The sequence below is a fragment of the Paramisgurnus dabryanus genome, chromosome 21 (genome assembly GCF_030506205.2).
Source record: "Paramisgurnus dabryanus chromosome 21, PD_genome_1.1, whole genome shotgun sequence".
Taxonomy (NCBI): Eukaryota; Metazoa; Chordata; class Actinopteri; order Cypriniformes; family Cobitidae; genus Paramisgurnus; species Paramisgurnus dabryanus.
In genome coordinates this window covers 22984353-23008502 of record NC_133357.1, presented here as the reverse complement: position 1 = coordinate 23008502, position 24150 = coordinate 22984353, and the positions used below count along the sequence as shown (strand labels likewise).

General features: G+C 38.1%; 1 protein-coding gene across 2 annotated transcripts in view; it reads left to right on the top strand.

Annotated features, from left to right (window-relative positions):
- The window catches only part of slc2a4rg (SLC2A4 regulator), a 73804-nt gene that overhangs the window by 44133 nt on the left and 5521 nt on the right, over window positions 1–24150 (top strand). Inside the window, exons 3-8 of one of the 2 annotated variants that reach the window (XM_065286296.2) lie at window positions 2569–2669; window positions 7740–7972; window positions 19153–19253; window positions 19860–20115; window positions 23274–23381; window positions 23875–24002. In XM_065286296.2, the coding sequence (XP_065142368.1) occupies window positions 2569–2669; window positions 7740–7972; window positions 19153–19253; window positions 19860–20115; window positions 23274–23381; window positions 23875–24002 (927 nt within the window). The remainder of the gene's footprint in view (window positions 1–2568; window positions 2670–7739; window positions 7973–19152; window positions 19254–19859; window positions 20116–23273; window positions 23382–23874; window positions 24003–24150) is intronic. The other variant, XM_065286297.2, reaches the window with a different exon arrangement.

The window sequence follows — 24150 nt, the reverse complement described above, 5'->3', positions numbered from 1 at the left end:
TCTCTCTGCTCCTTTTCCCTTTGCTCCACCCTCAGTTGGTTTCTGCTCCTTCCACAGCTTTATGCTCCTCCCTCAGCTCTCTGCTCCTCTTCTTTTCTGCTCCTCCACCAGCTCTCTGCTCCTTTTCTCTCTGCTCCTCCCTCAGTTCTCTGCTCCTCCTCTCTCTGCTCTTCTTCTCTGCTCCTCCCCCTGCTCTCTGCTCCTCTTCTCTCTGCTCCTCTCTCAGTTCTCTGCTTCTCATCTTTCTGCTCCTCCCTTCTGCTCCTCTTCTATCTGCTCCTCCCTCAGCTCTCTGCTCTTCTTCTCTGCTCCTCCCCCAGCTCTCTGCTCTTCTTCTCTCTGCTCCTTTTCCCTTTGCTCCTCCCTCAGTTGGCTGCTTCTGTTCTCTCTGCTCCTCCCTCAGCTCTCTGCTACTCCCACAGCTTTCTGCTCCTCTTCTCTTTGCTCCTCCCTCAGCTCTCTGCTCCTCCCACAGCTTTCTGCTCCTCTTCTCTCTGCTCATCTTCTCTCTGCTCATCCCTGAGCTCTCTGCTCCTCTTCTCTCTGCTCCTCCCACAGCTTTCTGCTCCTGTTCTCTCTGCTCCTCCCTCACCTCTCTGCTCATCTTCTCTCTGCTCCTCCCTCAGCTCTCCGCTCTTCTTTCCTTCATTTCTCTTTTAACCCCTCCTTCTCTGCTCTTCTCTCTGCTCCTCTGCTGTTCTTTCTGCTCCTCATTTGCTCTCTGTTTCTCTGCTCTTTTCCTTTGCAATCTTCTCTTTTCCTATTTTCTCTTATTTTTCCCACCCGAGTTCCTGTTCTTTGCTTTTATTTTACTGTATAGATTAACTTTGCATCATATATTAAGGCTTAACAAAGCATTTGGCTCATATTTTATTTATGCTCTTCAGTCTGTCTGCTTCTCATCCAGTGCTTGCTTTCTTTATTTTTTCTTTTCAGCAGAGATAGAGAATTTTTTGAAAGTTGACCCAGATAAAGAAAAAGTTTGAGAGCCCTGCCAAGTCTCTGGGCTTGGCTTTCAGAGCTATTCCAAACCAGTTTGCTCTGGTTGGGTTGCCAAAGCAGGCAGCGGTGGGAGGAGAAACCCAGCATCTGTGTGTGTGTGTGTGTGTGTGTGTGTGTGTGTGTGTGTGAGAGAGAGAGAGAGAGAGAGAGAGCATATTTCATGAAATTATGAAGGAATACGAGGGAGTGCAAGTGGGATTTTTTTCATTATATAACACAGAGACACAGCTAAGCATTGTTGTCTTTTTCTGTTCTTAGATCATTGCGGCTGTGTTCAGGGTGGGGAGTGTTTGACAGGAGGAAGAATCCTATTACCAGACCGTCTGTGAAACCCCTTATACTAATACAAATGTTGAAATGCACATTTGCTTTAAAGGAAATTTAGTTCAAAGAATGAAACCTAAGAATGAAAACTGTCATATTTACATAGTTGCCTGAACATTAATCCAAGTTTGAATGACTGCGAATACAAAAGATGTTTTGCAGAAAGCCCTTTAATAGCTTTATGTGGGGAACAGACCCAAATGTAACATTTAGCAAACGACAATCAGTTATTTAAAGTGTGCTTGGGCAACCTGACAGCGATATTTATCCAAATGTTATCGTTGACACCACAAATATGCAACTACAAACGTTAACCCAGGTTTTAGGAATATACAGTGTAAAATATTGGAGTACAAATACCCAGTCTTATCTCTTAACCCCTGGTTATAATGTAAATCTCATTTCGAATTAACTCAAACTGTTTCTTTAAATAAAGTAAAGTGCACATAGATCTTCTTGATTTTTGTCATACTGATTTTTTGTGTAGTTTATGTTTGTCAATTCAGCATACAACTGTCTTATTCAGCTTATTATATGATTTACGGTCATGTTATTTCAATTTATTTCATTTGCGTAAATATTTTAGCATCTCTCTCTCTCTCTCTCTCTCTCTCTCTCTCTCTCTCTCTCTCTCTCTCTCTCTCTCTCTCTCTCTCTCTCTCTCTCTCTCTCTCTCTCTCATTCTCTTTTATTGCAGTCCAATAAAACACCAATCAATCATGTACACGCTGTGTAAATAAACAACTCAAAATTAAGAAATTCCTCTGTCTCACCTGTAAACGGCTCACAAAACAGTTAACACCTTGTTTTATTCAAGCACATGTTAAGTCCCGGTGTTGGTTTACAAACACATGTAAACACTCCCACACACTGACACACATCAAATAAACCGAGTTAATAATCTAGCTGTGCTGTGTGGCGATACACCAGAGACTGAGCGCTAGTGCTCGGTCACTATTATCGATGTGGAATTTTCCATTACTCGTGATGAGTTTAGTACTGTAGGGAGCCACGATACAGCCAAACCGAGCGTTTGGGCTCCGGCCTGCGGAAAACAGAGATTGGCTGCCCGGCCGAGAGCAGGAGGGAATTCTGGGCCGGGCAGTGCATCCCACCTAACAGATGTGCTAGCGTGACAGTGAGCTAAACATGTGGTTGACATAATTGGTTGAAGATGATCCATTCCAGGACTTAAGATGTCAGTGATTGCTAAACGTTTTCTCTCTCTCTCTCTTTTAACAGGAGGCCTTCTGGTCTTGCTGATAAGGAGGTGTTAGCCGCCACCGTCCTGACCACACTGTCCACCAGCCCACTGGTGCTAAACCCCGCCCCCAGCATCTCAGGTTAGGTTCTGTCCTGACACGCCCACATCTCCCAAGCTCTGTCTTTACTTTTCAACTGATAGATTGCAGGATGTTTGTGTTTAACAGCAGTCAGTCAAACAATTTGTCAGACTCCTTTACTCGCTCTAAATTTTGTATACAAATAAGGTTTAAAGTCAAAGCACGAACAGTTAAAAGTATCGTATTGTCCCGAATATAATTTTTTTTCATGAAAATGTCTCTTAATAAACTACGTCATCTTATATTCGAACTTTATATGATTACATGTCAATCATACTGTATACATAAAAATGCGGTAGGTGGCACCAAATACAAATAAACAAGTTCCCCTTGACTGAAGCAACCTGATAAACTATAGCCTGGTTAGCCAGACCTACATCAAGATGTAAGGTCTGGCAACTCTTCACACAAACGGCTCAATGCAAGGGGCGGGATATAAGGTTGTCCCTTAAAATGCCTCTGCACGCAATAGGATAGCGCTATGACGGATCAGAGCAACGAAGAAGGTGACGTAGTTACCGTAACCAGTCGGCAAAACTCCAAACACATCTTTCTTGCTTAAAAAGGACTTCAGTAGGGTTTATTTGCTCTTCTCTCAAAGAAAAACATAAGTCTAAGTCCTCCAGAGTCGCGGCCAAAGCCGCTTCAAAAGATAGCTGTTCACCAGCAGCAGCAGCCATTCTCTGTTTTCAAGTAGGAACCGTTGCAGCTCTGTCGTCATCATGTTAAGCCCGCCCCACAGACGCTACACACGATGTGATTGGCCTGACCAAATTTTGGTTTTTGGACCGGTTAAGTGTATTGTGAGTGCCTAGACTAAACCCTGGCAGCAAATATATTTTGCGGCCGCTAGGGTGCGTCTAGATTTCTAGGCTAGATAAACTACAGTCGTTTACAGTAATGCAGACTTCTACTGTTAATGAAATATTAATTAGGTATGTATTTTTTCACAATGAGATGGACAGCCTAGGCTAATTGTTATTAAATCCAGATAGACTGCAAGTTATATATGGTATGCAAAGTATTAAAGAATGTGGGGAAACCAAATAAGTTTTTTAAAAGTCCCTTTTGACTCATAAAAAGTATTTTCAAATTAAAGTTGATATAGAGTTGATCTTTAAAAAAGCATTTTTCCAAAAGGTACACTTTGAAAAGGGGGAGGATGGCCGTCTTATTATTAGGGTCGTCTTATATTTGGGACAGCACAGTATTTTAACATTGGAAAACTTTAACATTCATTTTCATTCAACTTGTTCTGTGTTGTTACTGTGTGCATTTAAAGTAGCCATGTTCTACATTTTGAAGCATTTCCCCAAGGTTTACTTAACGTTTTTAAGTGTTCCTGGAATCAAAAACAATGTAATGCTTCACCCTTTTCTTGACCCATTTCAGTTTCACAATTTAAGGTTTTGTTTTTGCTTTAACAGAGGCATAGAAATTTGACCTTTTGTAAAGAGGAGTTGATGTGGCTGCTTCACTTTACGTTAGGAGTTTTTTTTTATTTTACACTTTTAAAAATCTTAAAACTTTTTGTTTACCACAGATTTAAATGAGATTTGGTCTCAAAACACCCTGGGAATGTTGTAGCATCCACCCAGACCATCTTAGCAAAGTCCTTGCCACCACCCAGCACACCCAAGAAATGCCATAGCAACCACACAGAATACCCAGTTTTGCATTAGCCAACCCCATCTAGTTTAGTACACAGTTTAATCTAGGATATAGCGGGAAGGCTTGTTTTGTGTGTGTTATTGTGTGTATTTAATAAACTTTTATGTTTTATAACTAGGGCTGTGAGGGTTTTCATAACCACCGCACTTCACAAACTATGACAAATATAAAGTCTTCAAGTTTGTGTGAATGCAAACGACCAGCAGACTCTGGGTTAGTGCGCTATTTGCAAGGGAAAGGCAACTGGTATCAGTGATGACCCGCTGGCTTGGGGGCAGAAAAATGAGGCAAGATATTCTCTCTTGGTCACTCAAGGTTGCGGAAAAATCTGCGCTACCAGTACATAGGGGTGTCACGATTCTCCAAATCCTCCATTCGATTACATTTTCGATTTTAAGGACACGATTCAATTAGATTCTCGATTTTTAATTTTTTTTTTTTTTAGAAACAAAAAATTATATGCCATAATTATTATTATTATAGTTTCACATTAACATGCACATTGCGTGCTTTTCCTCGCATGGGGGTCTGTGGGCTTTACTTACGCAAGAGAGCTTGTATGTAGAGAGAAGATTTCTTCTTGCACACACATGGACCTAATGCGCTCGTCTTGGACTCCTCCTAGCATCTGAAATAAAACCGGTGCGTCATAAGCAGCTGCGCTTCTCTCTGTCTCACGTGCACGCGCTCTCGCATCTGTCCGAAGTCTAAACATAAACTAAAGTAGTAATCCTTACGTATTTGTTCAGTTTTATGCGTTTCATGCGAGCTGAGGCAAACTATCTCTTTTGTTTAAAATATAACCCGCTGCATCTTGGCGGCTCTCAGCTAGGCTCTGTCCAAAGGCAGATCACTAGGTAGTAATCCTGTTTATGATATGCATTACAAGGAGTTGTAGCAGTACATCCCTATAAATCGCGTTCCACTGGACTGATGTTTTTAAAGGCACCTCTGAGAGGTTTATTTTCCCCCGCTTGACAAGCTGACCGGACGTGTCATGGGGCCGTGGCAGCATCGACGATCCCATTTTTTAATTCGAAGTTCGAGGTTGTGACTTAATTTCTAAATCGAAATCGTGACACCCTTACGCAGTACACCATAATAATGAGTTTTCTGCGCGTCTGGAAACATTATAACCGAATAAGGTACCTAACTTGACTGTGTGTTGTTTTACAGATGGAAGTGCTACAATAAACACGCACATAGGTGCCAATCCTTCAGCTCGAGCACCCACCAAAATGCCCAAGCACATATCCTGAGTTGCTTTACATTTCGCATCTAAAACCACACAGATAACGTGACCATGCCGCTTTCCTCCTTCTTTTCAAAGCATTTGGGCGCTACAGAGCGTCTGCCGTTGCTAAGTAACCTAAGCAAACTAAACCGTGTTACTCTAGGGTAGATGTGAGGTGATGTAAGACGTAGTAGTGATTCAATCAGATTGACGATTCGTCCAGATGGGAAATATAAAGTTACTGCATTTGTTGCACGCAAACTTTTTCATGCATACAAATTTTACAATTAGTTCATGCTGTCTTATTATTATCATGGTACATAGTTTCACAGAGATGATTTATTATGCCAAGGTGCATGCTGGGAAGCCGAGTCCTGCCTTATGCTCAACAAACATTAGTGTTACCTATTATGGAAACGTAATTGCCGTCATTATTGTTGTTCTTCAGTAATTGATGTAGGTGTACATTGTGCTTCTAATGGTAATCGAATATCATCTCATAAAACTCCACCCGAATTCATTTCAAGTTTGTGTCCTTGCTGTTGCTCCTGGGGGTTTGGTGCTGTAATTTTACTGCAATTCATTGTGAATGAAAAGCATGCGCTAATTTGCAAGTGTACACATGTTCAAAAAAACCTAGACTCTTATCCTACGAGGTCAGGGGTCATGAAATGGCTGGTTTAAGGTGGTACGAGGTCAGCAAGTATCATTGCTCAAGGATGTGTGGCATGTCTGTAAGCTACAGTAAGGCATGTAGGTGTTTAAATTTGTGTGTCTGGGGTTGTTTTTGTTAAGCTCAGCTTTCACATATAGATGACGTATGGTATATCTGTAGCCTGTGTTTACAGTGTTTTTTAAAGCATTGTATTTATCCTGTGTGAGATGCTAAGAAATGGAGTCAAGGTTTAATATGATCCTTTTTTTACTTGTCTATTTAGCTCAGTTGAGTTTGTGTAACTTAGTTGTGGACATTTTTGCCCTACTGCATACATTTTAAGTATTGTGTTTTAAAGTTTATTCTAAATGTATTATTTATGCATTCATTATTACACATAAACTAGCGTTTGCCTCACTAGCTTTTGAAACAAAATAACAAATTTATAGCATTCATGAGTTTATTTTATGTCCTTAAAGAAAATCTCATAATTTACTCATGTAATTCCATCACAGGTGTATATTACTTCCTTTAAAAATTAAAATGCCTTGAACATCATTTTCATACATGGTACTCAACATGGTAAAGCTCCGAATGTACATCCATCCATCATTTCAGTGATGACCCTAGTGAGTTAATAAATGACAAAAAACATATATTTTTTTTAAATATATTTCAAAATATACAATAAATGGCCAAAAAATATATGTGCTGAAATATGTTTACAAAAATGCATTTCTCACCAATATATTTTTTGGTCATTTTTTGTACATTTTGAAATATGTATGTATTTTCAAGCATTTATATTCACATCACATTGGAAGAAAAACGTTTTATGTTACAAACTAAAATAACACGTTTGAAAAGATTGAAATTAAATATATTTTCTACTGCAAAATTATAATTTACTTTTTAACATACTTTTTATACTTTATATATTTTATACAAATTTTTATATTTTGGTCAGGAAAAATATATTTTTTGCCATATGGGTTGTGAAATTAGAAATGTATTTGTTGCCCCTAAGATACATTTTGAAATATATGTTAATATATGAAGCTTAAAACTTTCTACAAAATGTATTTAACATATATTTAAACACATTTTTGGCCAGAGAAATTGATTTTTTGCTGTATGCGGATCTGAGCGATTCAAACATGATGGGTCATCGATAACTTCAAATCTAATTGGTTCTAGCATGTCCTGTTATTAAACGCACACATTACAACTATTCACAAGATTTGTGAGAACCAATGAGATTTGACTCAAAACGGTTTGTTTACAATGCAGTGTTGTTAAATAAGATTCATGTACTGTATGATGCACTGCACTCTTAGATAGACAATAGAAATGGATGATATAACTAAAATCTCAGTATTTTACAGTCTCTTGACATACTTATGTATTATGAGATTTATTTTTCTATAAATGATTTAGCATTTAATATGGTAAAAGTGTGTACTAAAAGTCTGAGATGTTTTCGTTTCTTATGCCTGTCTTTTATGTTCAGGTGTAGAGCTGGCAGCTAAAGGCTGGAAGGAAAGCCTGTCGGCCAGCTACAGCAGCTCCACCAGTGGGAACTGGAGCTGGGACGCTAGTGACCAATCAGTGCCCTCCACCCCATCCCCACCTCTTTCCAATGATGCCGGAAAAAGCTTCCTGCTTTCTCAGAGTGATGACAACATTGAGGAAACTGAGAGTACACACTTCCTGTTTGAGGACCCCATCCCCCGGAAACGAAAGGTAGGGCATGGGTCACAATGGGTCACGGCCTTTAAATAAACAAAGTAAACTTCTTGAGTTTATCAGAAACAATATAACATTTTATTTGAAAGTGATATAGATATTTTGAATCTTAAGATTTTATTGGACACATTCTGCCTGGGGCCAGTGTGAGAAGGTTGATTTGTCACTTGTCCTGTTGGGCCGGTGATTATGAATGTAACCGTTTTTATTTATTGATATGTTTTCATGCCATAGCTTTCTGTGATTTATTGAACGTTGCTTTGCAAATTCTGCCAAATTAAACATTTACAAGGTAACAATATCTAATCAGAAACGCATATGAGGTGTTATTCTATTGTCAGAGTGACTTATATTTTGGAAGCATCAATTTTTATAAATAATTTATAAATAAATGTATAATGTGTCGCACACAATGCCGCTAGTGACGTTCATAACAGCCATGGTGTTCAATTAAAAACAAATAATAATAATAATCTATACATTTTCATATACATTAGAGCCTTTTTACCCCTGGTCACTTTTGTGTTTTTTTCTGATTGAATAGCTATCCTATCATAGAAAGACCAAGTTTACAGCCCTTAGACTGGTTTAAAATTGAATCAATTTTATAATATTGCGAAAAAAAACTTTAGACAATCACACATTTAAATTTTTCTGAGCATTCAACTTAATTCATCTTTAGTTTTAACACAATTTTCTAAGTACATCTAACTCATTTCAAAAGAAGTTGCCTTAACTAAAAAAGTCCTGACAATATTTTTTCAGGTGTAGTGGAGTTCACAACCATTAAAGTGTCCCATAATAACTGTGAATAAAATTTTACAAATATTAGCCTGGATTAAAATTTAATCAGGTTTAAGCAACTTTAGAAAGTCACAACAGCTTAATTTTTTAACTTAATAATTTTTTGTTTTAACACACTTACAATATCTAAGATCTAAGTACATTTTACTCATTATAGTTTGTTGGTTAAACTTAATTAAAAACAAATAATGCAAACTGTTGTATTAATTTTTTCAGTCCAGACAATATTTCTTAAAGTCACACTTTGTAGTTTTTCAACCTTCATAATATATTTCAAGACCCTTGTGATGGTACATCGACTTAAAATAGGTTTAATGACGTGTCTACCATAGCCTGACAGGGTCTGTATCGCTTTTACTCGTACTTTTAAACTTGGGGTTTCGGGTAGTAACCCGAGCACAAAACAAAAAACTACAAAAATCTGCCTTAGGCTTACGGCACTTTCTCCACTTCCTCAAATTTGGACGAGAGAGCGTAACTATTTATTTTCCTGATGTTTTTGTAATGCCCCAATCAGCAACTTAGAAAAATAAACTCAATGTTTTGTCGGAGGAGACCAGAAAGGGAAAAGGGGAGAGTGACAGAATAAAAAGAAGGACGAGGATCAATTATATTGGGCCAGCGTTCACTCGCTGGCGTGAACTAAAGAAGGACGAGGGGTTTTTGACCAAAGCTGACTTGGCCGTCATGCTTTTGGACTAGTAAGTAATGTTTTATTGCTAAGTCCTATCTGGCACTGTAACACTATTTTTTTTACGTGAATTTTACTGGAGGCTACTTTGAGAGTTTAGAGAGAGACTTGTATCATGTGACATTGTGGCGCCGTGGTGGCATCATGGACCTATGAAATGGGCGATCCGGGTTCGATTCCCCTTTAAGGCAATATTTTTTTAAATATAAACTTTAACCAAGCGACTACCATTACAACTGGCTTGTAAACGTGAGCTACAAGATTTTTTGGGCGTTTGATGAAAATAAAACCCATGAAATTATATTATATGACACATGACATGCTGGAAGGCACACTTTGTGACCTAAAGAGTTGTCTTCTTTTCCTTTGCGACAGTGCTGCTGCACTTGTGGCCTCTAGGGGCGCTAGACGTGAAAAATACATGTCTAGCACCCCCTAGGGGCCAAAAAGTTCCATGGTGTGCCTTTAAGGTGTAGTGAAGTTTATAACCAAGATATTAGACTATTGAAAAGAAAACATTGATTACAAAAGGTAAGTTTTTAGTGCTTATAATAAAAATGTATAGCTAAAAAAAATAAAATGTATCATCTGTTTTGGTTGGGCCAGTAGTAAGTTGGTAATAAATTAGTGAGCATGGCAAATACAGATTTGAACTACTCTGCTGCAAACATAATACAAGCAAACCACTTCTGTAATAGACACAGCGTTAAATCATACAAACATTATTCTGTAACTATATGGTTACATATACAGAGACTTTAACAAGTCAGAAACACATACTCAGTAACTTTAGAGCTCTGTTAAAAACATCAGTCCTGTCCCCTCGCTTCAGAAAGTGATGGATTTCTCTTTTTTCTTCCTCCCTCGTCTGTTTCTCGTAAGCAAACTCCAGATCATGAATATGGTTTCAATATCAGGAAGCCATTAGCCCTTCTGTTCACCTTGCTTTGGAAGAGTTTGGGTGTGTGTGTTGGTATATGTGGTTTACGGGGACATGAATAATGTATAATGACATGTTTATAATGCTATATCTCCGAAGTTTCCCCCTAAACTAAACTGCTTAAAAACATATTAAATGGTACTTTTTCATAGATATGCTCATAGATAACCATTTTGTGATGGTTGGGGTTAGGTACAGGGATAGGTGAATAGAATATACAGTTTGTACAGTATAAAATACATTGTGTCTATAGCTTTGTCCCCTTAAAACATATATGCCTGACTGTGTGTTTGTGTATGTTTGTGCGGTGGTGGATTGGGATGTGTGTATGGGGGGGAGAAATTTCCATAATGGATTCAATTTAGCCAATCCTACTATACACGATTCATGTGATACCATGGATCTTGTGATAAGATCTACAATATCTGTCAGAAGAAAAAAGTGAAACATATTTATTTAGACCTTTCTTTAAAAATGAATATTTCCCAATACACTGATTTTGCAACTCCAATGAATGGGGAAGTAAGTTTTGCAAAATAGGATGTAAAAATAGAAAGTACAAAAATACGAATGTTGACAGAGTTGTAATCTAGTTTTGGAAACCGTCCTAAAGGACACTTATGAATTTTTTATCATATAGTATAACAGTATAAGACCAACTTAAGGGCTCGTTATATTCGTGCGTAGGTCCTACGACGTAGCAGCGACGGCGTAGGTTCCGCGTCGGTTTTCATTTATACTTTTGTGTCGTCGTCCGCGTCAACGTGCAAACACACGCGCAACCGCTGGTGGGCAGTATCCACGCGTGTAACCACAGTAGCAGTGCGACCGTCAGAGAAGAAGAAGCTTGGCAAGTTAACCCAAAAACGAAGAAGAAACAGCAACTTGTTGTGTATAATTTGAGAAGACCAGCAATGATGGAAGTAAATAAACAGCGACTTTTGTTGCAGTTTGAGTTAAATCACTCCTTCATCTTGGCTCTTCTTTGTTTTCACCGTCACAAACGGAAATACCTATGACGCAGTTTTTTTACCTGACGGGAGAGGGTTCTGGTGGACCAATCACAGCGCTTGCGGTCCGCGTAGATCTGACACGCTGTTAAAATTTTTGCGAGGTGCGCGTCAGGCTACGCAGAGCTACGCACAGGCTACGGAACCTACGCACGACTATAAATCGCCCTTTAGTAAGGCCCCTTCTGATTGGTCTAATTTAGACAATCTAAGCATGCAACACACAAATGATAGACACGCAGGGTTGGGGGTAACGCATTACAAGTAACTTGAATTACGTAATAATATTACTTTTCTGAAGTAACAAGTAAAGTTATTTTATAAATTTAAATATCAACATTTGAGTTAATTTTTTTTAAAGTAATGCAAGTTAGTTTTCAGTTTAATTAATTTGATTAAAAAATAATAATAATCGAGTGAATTAAACTGTGTGCGCACCTGAGCGCAAAAGTAACCTAAGTATTAGTTTCCATGAAAAGTAACTAAGTAACGCAATTAGTTACTTTTTTGGGGAGTAACTTAATATTGTAATGCATTACTTTTAAAAGTAAATTACCCCAACACTCCAGACCACTGATCTATATAAATGACTGGATTGCGCATAGACGCTTGACGTAACTGCGTGAGGTGAAGCCAGCGCAGAGTTCAAGCGGCCATCTTGGTATACCCAACCGGCAAAGGGCGTCATTGAATTCCATTCAAAATCATGATCAAAATTTACAGCGTATCAGTTACACAAGGTTAATTTTTAGGATATGTGTACGTAAATTATTTGTTAATTCTGGTGTTATTTGCAATGTTTATGTTTCAATCGGGCAGGATAATGGATTTATAAAACAAGCGTTAAGGTGAGTGTGTGTTGCATTTGTTAATGACACGGGTGTAAATAAAGTTATTTTTGACATTCAGCTACACTGTGATGGTTAGTGTTATTTCTCTAAAGAAGTTTAGGTTACTTGTAAGTTTAGATAACATAATTACAAAACTAGCAAATTATTGCATGCACATACGGTACAAAGCATGATTATTTTTTTAGATTTCAGAATGAGCACGTTTATTGTCATTAATACTAAATATGCTGCGGTCTGTCTGCTGATCTGATACTGTAATAAAGATGAATGTATAATAACTGTTTAAAACACAAAATGTACAACTTTCAGTAAATAACTATTTACATGCTTTGGACGTTTGTGTTGTAATAATGTACAGGGTAACTTCACATATAAAAACGAAGACGAGTAAAGTGATGTTTTATCATTAAAATCTGATAACGTCCATTGATTTAATAGAACGTTTGGGTATACCAACATGGCGGCGCGGTGGCTTCACAAGTGTGACGTCACGTAAAATTAATTGAAGTTATCGCAACTCTCACACACTTATTTGGACAGGAATTTGGCCAATCACAATGCACTGGATAGCTGGCCAATCGGAGCACATCACACTTTTTAGAAAAATTAGTTTGTACAAAGAAAAGCAACAATAATGTACAGTATGTGGGAAATAATGTGTTTTTCAACCATAAACCACGTTAACACAATGCATTACACCAAATACACAAAATAATAACATTTATAACCAAATAAACAATTACTTTTTTTTGCAGCGTCATAGGGGTTCTTTACGAAAGGATTCAAAAATACACTACTGATTTTTTTTTAAGTTTCTGAAGCTCAGTTGGTAGGGCATTGTGTTAGGTCATGGTTTTGATCCCAGGAAACACAAATTCTAATAAAAGAAATGTAGATTGATTGAATGCACTGTAAGTAGCTTTGCATAAAACCATTTGCAAAATGTGTTAATTTGGGATTATTAAATAATTTTTGTTTCCTTTATATTAGCTACAACATTGTTGGATTGATGCTTTCCTGCATATCTATGTGTTCTGCTATAGCCAATAACAAAACACTTAGAAGCATAAAGAGAAATAGAAAAGAAATAATGGTTGTTTGAACTGATCTAAGCCAAATGTTGAAGTGCTGGGTGAAATGGTAACTCAAAAAAGCTGGTTGTTTCATTCATAAAGTCAAATTTACTTTCTGAGCTCGGCGGCTCCTTCTAAAAGAAATAATTTACTCATAAATTACAGTTCTGTCATCACGTCTTAGTCATCAGACCAGGACCTGATGGAAAATATTTGCTTTAATGAAAATGTCTGGTATGGGTTAATGCGTTTTGTTGTTCAGATCAGCCGAGTGTTTCTTGTTTTGTGTGTGCGTGCGTGTGTGCATGTGTATGCAGACACACACCTACTCATTCACTGTATTGATGGCAACAAACAGGCCCAGGCATGTTGTAGTTTCATAGTTTATGCTCCCATTTTTTTCTCACAGATTCAATATCTACCTGAGAAATGATGAAGGCAATTATGATGGTAATATTGATAATGATAAAGAGTCTTAGCTTACTGTCATTTAGTATTTTGTGTTCTTGTGGCTCAATTGGTAAAGCATTTAGTTAGCAGTGTAATGGTCATGGGTTTGATTCCTACATATACTGATAAAAATTAATAGTTTTGCTGAACTGCACATCTCTTTACATAAATCTGGGTCAGTGACAAAACAGTTTGGCAAGATGAGAAATTCAAATAACAAAACCTTCATCTTCGCATCAGGTTTATTTACATCCACATAGTGTATTTATGTTAATTTTATGCAATAAAAAATTACATTTGCACCATTTTTATGAAAGTTAAGACTGAATGGACCTGAAAATGTCAAATGGTGTAACCGCCAATGGCACCAAATAATGAGAAATATTAAATATTTTATACACCTCGATGGCATATAAGCGTAATCATCAATAAAAAAAATTATAATTTAAAATATCCTTGTATTAGTTATTTCTAAATGTACATTTTAAATGCGTTTTTGTTATATTTGTCCTGACATATGCTGAAAACAGCTCTGTTTTCTAAATAATCTTTGACAAATGATAATCATATTACACTAAACTGATTATATTTTATTTCACTTTTTTAATGAATATATTTATATTTTCATTTTTAAAAATACTAGTTACACCAATTGACACAGATCAGTTACACCACATTGACATTTTTGCAATTATCCCCCAAATATTCTTTCAAAATGAAATTAAACCAGAAATTTTACATTTGTATGCAACTAATCTGCAAATTTATTTTGAAATTTTTACACTTTTACATTTAATTGAACCATACAGACACAAAATAATTAACCCATCTGCCAAATGCATATATATTGATGTTTGATCATTATAGTCAATAAATTTGACTTTTTCAATAAAAACTAGGATATTTTTATTTATTGTGTTAATTGGAGTTGCTCACATCGCTTACAGTACTTAAAGCAACACTATGTAGTTTCCATGTAAAAATGACTTACAGCTCCCCCATGTGGTTGAAAAGCGCAACAGTGCCTGGTATCATACACTCTTCTGCAGGCAGGGGGAGGGGCGGGGCTCTGTTTCCTACCCTCCACCGCCACTTTCAGAGTGTGCTTGTAGCAGCTAGGAGGCTGCTCAGGTTGCAGCAACACTAGAATTTGTCCAATTTAAAGTTGTTCTATCACTGAAATAATTTTAAAGACATTATTTAAATGTAAAAAAAACTACATAGTGTTGCTTTAAATGAAGGTCAGGTGTATTTACCATTTGTTCATAAACCATACAGTATTTACTTTTAAAAAATCTGTGATTAGAGAAGGATTATTGTTTTAATCACATGTAAAAGTGCATCATTAGAGGATATTGAAGGCTAAATATGAGATGAAGGGAAAACTGAAGAGTTACAGAAACACTGTGTTGTTTGGTTGGAAGGACGCAGATAACATGAATACAACACTGGTGGTGTGAATCTCCTACATGAGAAAAACACTCTTACCTGACAGCAAGCATCATTAAATTGTGTAATAGTTAATCACAGCCGTCAAACTCTCTGGTGCCTGTGGAGCAAAAGTGGGCTTGAGGGAATTTCTTCTGCTTGTACACACAAGGTTTTTGAAACCCCTGTTGTTATCGACCTCGACTGTAAATACTGCATATAAGAAATTCCAGCATTATGGACGAGGAATTTGCAGTCAAAACTTGAAATATATGATTTTCACAAAAGTTTAATGCCTTCCAGAAAATTTTCTTCTTTAAATATATAAACATGCAATATATCGAATGAAAGAACAGACCCTCTGCTTTTAAACAAAAACGTGTTTTATCCTATCTTTATTTGTTCTCTTTTTATCACCTCTCAAATATGAGTAGGTTTCTTTTTCGTAGTACTTTTCGTACTACTCGCCTCACCTACTGCTTTTCGCGCACTATATAGTATGGCGGTTTCGGACGTAGCACTATTGTTTTATAAGTTGGGTAAGAGTGCCACCTAGTGGATAATAACAGAAAAATAGATTGCCATAAACTCGACATTTGCAGGGAAGCGTTTTCTCTTAATTGACGAGATAACTCATCAGTGGCAGGGATCCATGTATACGTTATGGATGTGACAAAACGCGGACACAGGTTTTTGGGAGACATCATATTTTGTAGGAATTCTGTAAATTAAAATGCATGAACCAGATGCAATAATACCCTACAAATAAAAAAAGGATGTCTTTTCAAAGAACATTTAATATTAATTTTTTAATTATGCATGCACATTTATGAGGAAGAAAGAATGGATGTGACATAATCTCTGTTATGGATGTGACCGTTTTAAATTACCACTAACTTAACTCTTTCCCCGCCATTGACGAGATATCTTGTCAATTAAGAGAAAACGCTTCCCCGCCAATGATGAGATTTTCCGTCTTTCCGCAATACCGCTATTATCCACCAGGTGGCGCCCTTCCGCAACTTTTTAAACCCGGAAGTATTGCCCTATGGCAAGCTGCTGCATGTCCGTGTCTGTTTTAAAGATCGCTCTGAATGTGATCTGTATGAAAAGTCCGTCATAAAAATGGAATTATTTTTGCTTTTTGCTCAAAATATGGTGTTTTTGCAAAAACCTACCCATATTCAAAAGCTGATTGCAAAAGAACCACTAAAGGTAGGATGAAACGTTTTTTTTGTTTGAAAGCAGAGGGTCTGTTCTTTCATTTGGTGTATTGTTTGTTTATATATTTAAAGAAGAACATTTTCTGGAAGGCATTAAACTTTGGTGAAAATCATGAAAAACGCTGGCGCTGGCTGGCAACTTTTTTTAAAAACGCTGGCGGTGAAAGAGTTAACATGGGGAAAAAATGCTTTGAAAACTTTAACAGAGACTTTGAATGGGTACATAAACCACCAAATATTTAAATCTGAGATTTCAGAATAATTAAAAACTTAAACCATAAAAATAATTTGTTTGTATGGAATTGCCCACATCTTTTTATTCCAGACTTTCTTTGATCCTACATTTACTGAGTATCAAGCCTATGATATTTGCACTGCTCTGTCAGCTTTCATTCAACATTATGATCACTGATCTACTACTTTCATCTTTAAATATGGCTTTTCCCCAACAAATCTCATTTTATTTTTCTCTAAAATGACTTCAATTGGGTTTGTGCATTACATTGAGTTTGCAGAAATGTAGTTGTTATATTTAATTGTGTATGGTTTATCCAGCTCAACAGAGTCTATTCAATTGTATTATTTAAAAAAAATTGACATGCAGTTCTAAAACCTGATGGAGATGACATAAATGTATTAGTAAATTTTGTTTTATTGTTCCTTCTTGCCTCCTAGTTGCATACTAAGTTGAATTGTGATCAGTCTTGTTTTATCCTTTGATCTGTCACGCTCTAAAGGTGGCGTTGCATTATGTGTTGATTCTCACACAAGGCTGACAGAAAACAAAACACACGCTGAGTGTCACGGAGATAACCGAAGCCGTGTTTAATTCACACAGAACAATAGACTGATCCACCTGAGGCAACATCCACATGAAGCTTTCCCTATCCAATCTTATTTTTTCGTCGTTCTTAAAAAAGTCAGTAAACATGGCGTCATCTCAAGAAATATCTGCGTGAACATAAACCACTGAAACCAACTCAGATGTTAGATGTAGGATACATGTCAGACCAGTATATGGCGCTGTTATTCTGCCAAAGAGAAAACCGAGAAGAAGAATTGGAGCATGCGCATAAACCTTATTGTTGTTCATAATCATTTATTGCTCACCCTTATTGGAAAAGGAGCAGAAGATATTGCTTTAGTAAAGCTGATGTGATCACAAGCTTACACAAGAAGTCTGCAATTGTTGTTGTTGCTGTTATGTGATGTAGCGCTGTCTGACTAGGGTCGAGATGTGGGGTGATGACATCATCATATTACAAATTATACGAATTGGCCGTACACATAAATCCGCAAGGGTGTCGTGTTCAGATTTATCCACTCTGGGACTCGGTTTAAAAAATACTAGTTTAAGGCTCTGAAACACTGAATCCATCTGGAAGAAGCGCCAATATGACTATTTACGTAAACTGCTAATCGCGTCTTCGCGTGGACGGGCTCTGTAACCCACACGCCCATCTAAACCACATTATAACTATGTTAACACGACAACAATGTAGTAAAAAGGAATATTTTTCCTTTTTTTTCTTAAAAAAATTTCACGTACACATGACAAAGCTGTTAAAAATATTGTTTTTATGGTTTTTACGATAGTTGCCGATGGTTATTATAATTATAGCGTCACATTAACATGCGCATTGCGGTTTGAGCTTTTCCACTTTCAACCACATTCAGAGGTAGTCGAAAACACTTTCGGATTGCTTTTGTAGCATAAATGCACATGTGGTTGAATATGTCCGAACAGCCACACGCGACCGCCTTCTCTCCGCCCATTTATCTAATCTGAGGTACTAAACACAATGTTTTACATCTTTTCTGATTTCTGGTGTGAACATACAGTGTACAACGCTATTTAAGCCTTTCATTAATAAAACTAGAAACTGATTTCCGAGTAGTTTCATTTTGCAAGCATGTGAAAGTTGCGCGATCCTATTTCATCAATTGCGCTGAAAATTCAGAGAAAGCTCTAACATATACATATACAAAACACTGTGCAGCATGTATACTTGCAACACAAGCAGCGGACTCCGACATAATATTAGTTTGTGTCCATATAAACTCATCATTACTCCCGCTTGCGTTTAAACGACTCACCCACAGTTTCCACAGACCACCCCCTCACAGTATTCAGGACAGAAGCGGTCAAAAGTGGACAAAAGAAACAGATTTAAATACAAGGTGTAAACATGATGTGCCTCTCTCGTCCACTTGTGATCCGATCGACGAAAACACATCTTAATACCAAGTGTAAACATTACTCCCTTCAATCTGGATATGCTTAGAAGTACGGGATTCGCCATTGACAGCTGCCAGACTCTTCAGCCCTTGCCAGGCTGTGTGAAAGCTACCCTGTGTAAATAACTGTTCAACTTTATTCTTATATTGCAGTTTGGCAGTTTTAATGGCACGTTTAATCTCTCTGTTTACTTCCTTTTTCTCCAGCTCAGACCCAGTATAGAAAACTAAATTTTTCTTGTTTAGGATTTCCTTAAGTTCCTTGGTCACCCAAAACTTATCATTGGGAAAAATGATGACCCTCTTAGTGGAAATACTATTTGTCCACACAAAAGGAGATATATGATGTCACTGTGTCGACTTGCTCATTAATTTCCACAGATACAAGCTACAAACAGGTCCCAATCAGTTGCTTCAAAACATCCTTGGATCTTTCCGATATTAATCTAGTTGTGATTGTTTGTTACAGAATTCCATGAAGGTGATGTTCAAGTGTCTGTGGAAGAACTGTGATAAAGTCCTCAGCACATCCTCAGGGATCCAGCGGCACATTCGCACCGTTCACCTGGGGTAAGCTTCATTTAGACCTGGGGTGGGCATTGGAAAATCTAATTAAAGGCTGAAGGATGTCTTGGAAATGTCATTCAGGTGTGTTTGCAGGACAGTGGCCCTCCAGGACCAGGAATGCCCAACCTTGATTTAGACAATACAAACTCCAAAAAGAGAGATAGACATGTTTGTCATACAGCAAATGATAAGCCTTTTAAAGGTGAACAGATGGACAGATCAGAATATTAACTTTGTTTTTGAAGTGGAGATGATCATGGATCATCTAAAGGGCTCGACGTGTCTTTGTAAGTTTGAGGATGGACACCCCAGGCTCTTCTTCCCCACCATAACAGGAGCTAGAGAGAGAAACGCATTCTGATGGAAGGAGTAAGAGTGTTTTTATAGACTCTTGTTGCTACCTGACTTTCCCATCCAAATTTAAGCTTCTGTTATGATGATGGCGGTGCTCCCCCTGGTGGCTGCCTGCTGAAGTGTCTGTTAGAGTTAAGGTTACAGACACTTACTGTCCAGTTTTTGGATAACTACTTACCTTCGAATCTGCACTAATTTTGAATAAATTTAATTGTGGCCAGCACGGAAAAACAAAAAGCCTGTTTGTGTGTTTAGGCGAAATGGAGATTCCGATTACAGCGATGGCGAGGAGGATTTTTATTACTCGGAAATCGAGGTGAACATGGATACGCTTTCCGAGGGGCTCTCCAACCTCACGCCCACCTCCCCCACTACATGCGGGCCGCCCCCTGTGTTCCCTGTCCTGGCTTGTGATGCATTTCGCTCTGAGCCCGCCCATGTCATCAACACCCCACTCAGCCAATCAGCGCCGTCCGCGCTGTGCCACATCCGCACTGACCACGCTTACCAGGTAACGTCTCAGTTCAACGTCTTTGCAATTGCAAATGTGCTTGTGCAAACTTGGTTGGAAATGAAATACTAATTCATATTCAAACACAGTGTCTGTTTTGGTTTAATCATATCAGCAAACAGTGGAGTGTGTATTCAGTATATTATGGCTGTGAGGTGTTTGGAAAGAGATTAAACACTCATCAGGGGTGCCTTGTCAATGTGTGGGTAGATCTTTGTGTATTTACTTTGGAAACATCATATTGGTTCAATATCTCTCAATGAGGCTCTGTGGTAGTTATTACTAGTGCAATTCAACCTCTCGGCCTGTTTATAAAAATAAAGATTCACGATATATTTAGAAATGTGTAAGTGCGGTTAATAGAGGAAATAATTAAAGGGTTAGTTCACTCCAAAATGACAATTTTATCATAAATCACTCCCCCCTGTGTCGTTCTAAGCCACCAAGTCCTTAGATTGTCTTCAGAATTTTTAGATATTTTTGATGAAAACCATGAGGCTTCGTTTCTACAGAACACGTTTTGTCACAACGTTGTAGGGATGCAACAAATGATTATTTTAATAATCGATTAATCTGTGGATTATTTGTTTGATTAATCGATGAATCGGATAAAAAAACAAAAAAACAAGAAAAGCATTCATTTCCAACCCCTTATTCAAAACAGAACTAAAATCTTTAGAAATTGCACAAACATGTTGCTCCTTGAACACGCCTGCGCTGTTACAATAATAATAATAATAAAAAAAAATGGACTAACACAAAAAAATACACATGTATGCTTTACATCTGCCTAATATATAGACTTTTTTATGATGCATTTCCCATCAAGACGCCTCTCTTGATGAGATCAAAAAGATAGTATATGAGTACACTCTCAGAAATAAAAGTACAAAGTTGTCACTGGACAGTACCCTATAAAAAAGGTACACCTTTGTACCCAAAAAGTGCATATTAGTACTTCATAAGTACATATTGGCAGTTCAAAGATACATATTTGTACCTAAATGGCACATATTAGGACCTTTTATAAAGGGTACTGCCCCAGTGACAGCTTTGTACCTGATATTTGACTTTATGTGTTTTCTCGGATCATTTGTTAAAACCATTTACATTTGGCCACATAAATGCATCTTGTGAAAACGGAAAATGCGTCTTCTACTCCCGCGCAAAATGCAAATACACCATTCATTACTTTGCCTTAAAAAATGTAAGACGATGTTTATTCAACAAAATGCGGCACTTACTGTATGATGTATTGTATGTTGGGCCGGGCACGCGCGTCTCCTTGCTCGGCATGAGATGGAGCGCGCAGTACAGAACAGCAGGAGAGTGACGGCACGATGATTTAACATAAAGGTCCATGACGGGGAAAAGCGTTCATACAACTCTCCCTCAACGTTTTATTTCTTTGTTTAATATCATTGGAGTTTTTAATTCGTTCTAGAAACTTTTTTTACTCGCTGTCGTCGCTCCATAAAGCATAAGCGTGTCGTTTTTGTTTGTTTACCTCTTTGCCGGCTATAACTTCCAGGTGATGCGCTTACGTTTGGGAGGAGTAAAACACTGACATGTGGTTTCTCTCTACCTTTGCTGTGTTTTATCTTTTCTCCGCCGCCCTGTCATTTCTCCGCCCTGTCTATGAGGCGCCGAACTCTGCAAGCAACAAACCGCATACTTCCTTACTATATAGTAGGCGAAAATCACTACTTCTTGTACTCTTTGCCTACTATATAGTATTGGAATTAGGCGGTTTGGGACGCAGTGCGAGTGTGTTCACTCCGCTCCGCGCTTAACTGAAGTTTTTTCTTTTTTTATTAAACGTCTCTGCGTCACGCGACACAATTAATCGATTATGAAATTCGTTGCCAACACTTTTAGTAATCGATTTTTATCGATTTAATCGATTCGTTTTTGCAGCCCTACAACGTTGTCTCACATGATGACGTGTTTGTCCTGTAGTGGCTACCGTAGCTTAGAGGTCTTCTCGGGTCCAAAGAAATGTACCCGACCCGAAATGACCCGAATCACTTCATACCCGAACGTGCATAATTAAAAAAAATTTAAAGAAAGACCCGACCCGAGACAAACCCGAGAAAATTAGACCCGAGTCCGACCCGAACTAGTGACATTGTTTTTTAACCCGACTGGAACCGAATGTAAACGGCACTGACGTGTGTGCATTCTGCAGACCCACACGCAGCTGTCAGACAGAAAGAAACTATGCTGTCCACGCAACCAATTTGGCGAGCTGCTCCATTCGTTTTACTTTCTTATCTGACGACGACACCAACGTAACCGCTAAAATTTACATTTATAATTGACTGACATGTTTGTCTCAACGAAAATGAACCTTCCGACAACCACACAATGTCGCAAGCGCTCTTGGCAAACAGATGAGAGGTTTGAAAAGGACATTGACGCACACAGGCGAGAGAGTTCGGGTCTTTTCAGAAAAAACACATTCATTTTTACATTACCCGAGACCCGATGCCGCTATTATTGTACCCGACCCGTGTCCGAGGCACATGTGAAACTTTTAGACCCGAACCCGATCGGGTCTCGGGTCGGACCTTGGGTGTTTGGATCTAAGTGGACCCGTGAAGACCTCTACCGTAGTTTCTCTATGCGTTTCGAAAGGGAGGGTTGAGCTGTGGACTGAGCCATTGGTTGCAGTTAACAATCTCACCACTAGATGCCGCAAAAAATCTACACAGTGGACCTTTAAATAAAGATAGAAATTTGATGAATACTAAATCTGCCTACACTGATTTAAATATTCAAGTAAACTGGGCCAGTTTATGTCATTAAGAAGATAAATACCTCCTATTTTGTTTTGTGGGAGTCCCTTCCCCAAATGGTTTTTGTAATCTTAAAAATGGAGATTTTTATATTTCACCTTTGCTTAGTACAGAGAGATACTGCTTTATACACACTCTTTAATTGTTAGTATTCATTTTGTTGACGTTTTTATGGGTTAATTAGTACAACGTACGCTTGACTTGGTCAGGTTGATCCGATTCTAACCATCACATGTCTTCATTCTTCTCTTTTCTTTTAAAAGGGATTAAAATGGGTTGTGATTAATGTTATATTATCTTTGTTTTCTCTGCATGGCTTTGCCAATCTAGCTTCATACACACACACACTGTGTTTTTCAGGCCACAACCCCTGTCAGCATTCCCAGCATGCCCTCCGAACCGCCTCACAGCGAGGACAGGATCAGTGTATCCTGGCAATCGCCCCCTGTTATATTTAAAGGGCTACCGGTGAGATGGCTACTTTCATTCTGTCTTTACTTCTGGCATGCTCTGTTTCCCTTGGGCACAATTGACAGCGTTTGTCACATCAAATACGCTTCACATCCTGTAAACCTCGAGTGAACCTCATTTAACACCTTCACTCTTTTGTCTTTCTTTGTCTTTGGGGTCTTTTGCACTTGCAAAGCTTCCGGTTTCCTGTCTCAGGTGCTTTTGCAGATGGTAGTGGTAATGCTTTTGACTGTCGAATCCATAGCTGTCAAAAATCATTTTAATATGGACTCACATAGTATTATTAAAGATTGTGTGCACCTGTATAACACAGCATTCGATTAACGGAAATGCATTTGGCAGACGCTTTTATCCAAACTGACTTACAAGGCATACATTTTCTTGTGGGAATCAAACCCATGACCTTTGTGGTGCTAATGCAATTTTTCAAGCAAAGACTACAATTACCATGGCAAACGTTTAACCTTTAACATAAAAAATGCTTTCGCAGGGCCCGATGACTCAAATCCGCACTGTTAGCATTGGCGAGAAGAGACAACCTGTTAACCACACCACCACCACCACCAGCAAAACTCACACCAGCAGCACCGCCACTGCCAAACCAAGTAATGGAAGCAGGTAACCCACGCGTTTACCCATTTAGAGTCACGATATGCCAACGCTATCTCACGGCAATACGTACATATTTTACGAAGTGGCTAATTCGTATTAATTGGTACGACTACATTTGTACATTTATGTACGATCTGAAGTTAATAACGATAAC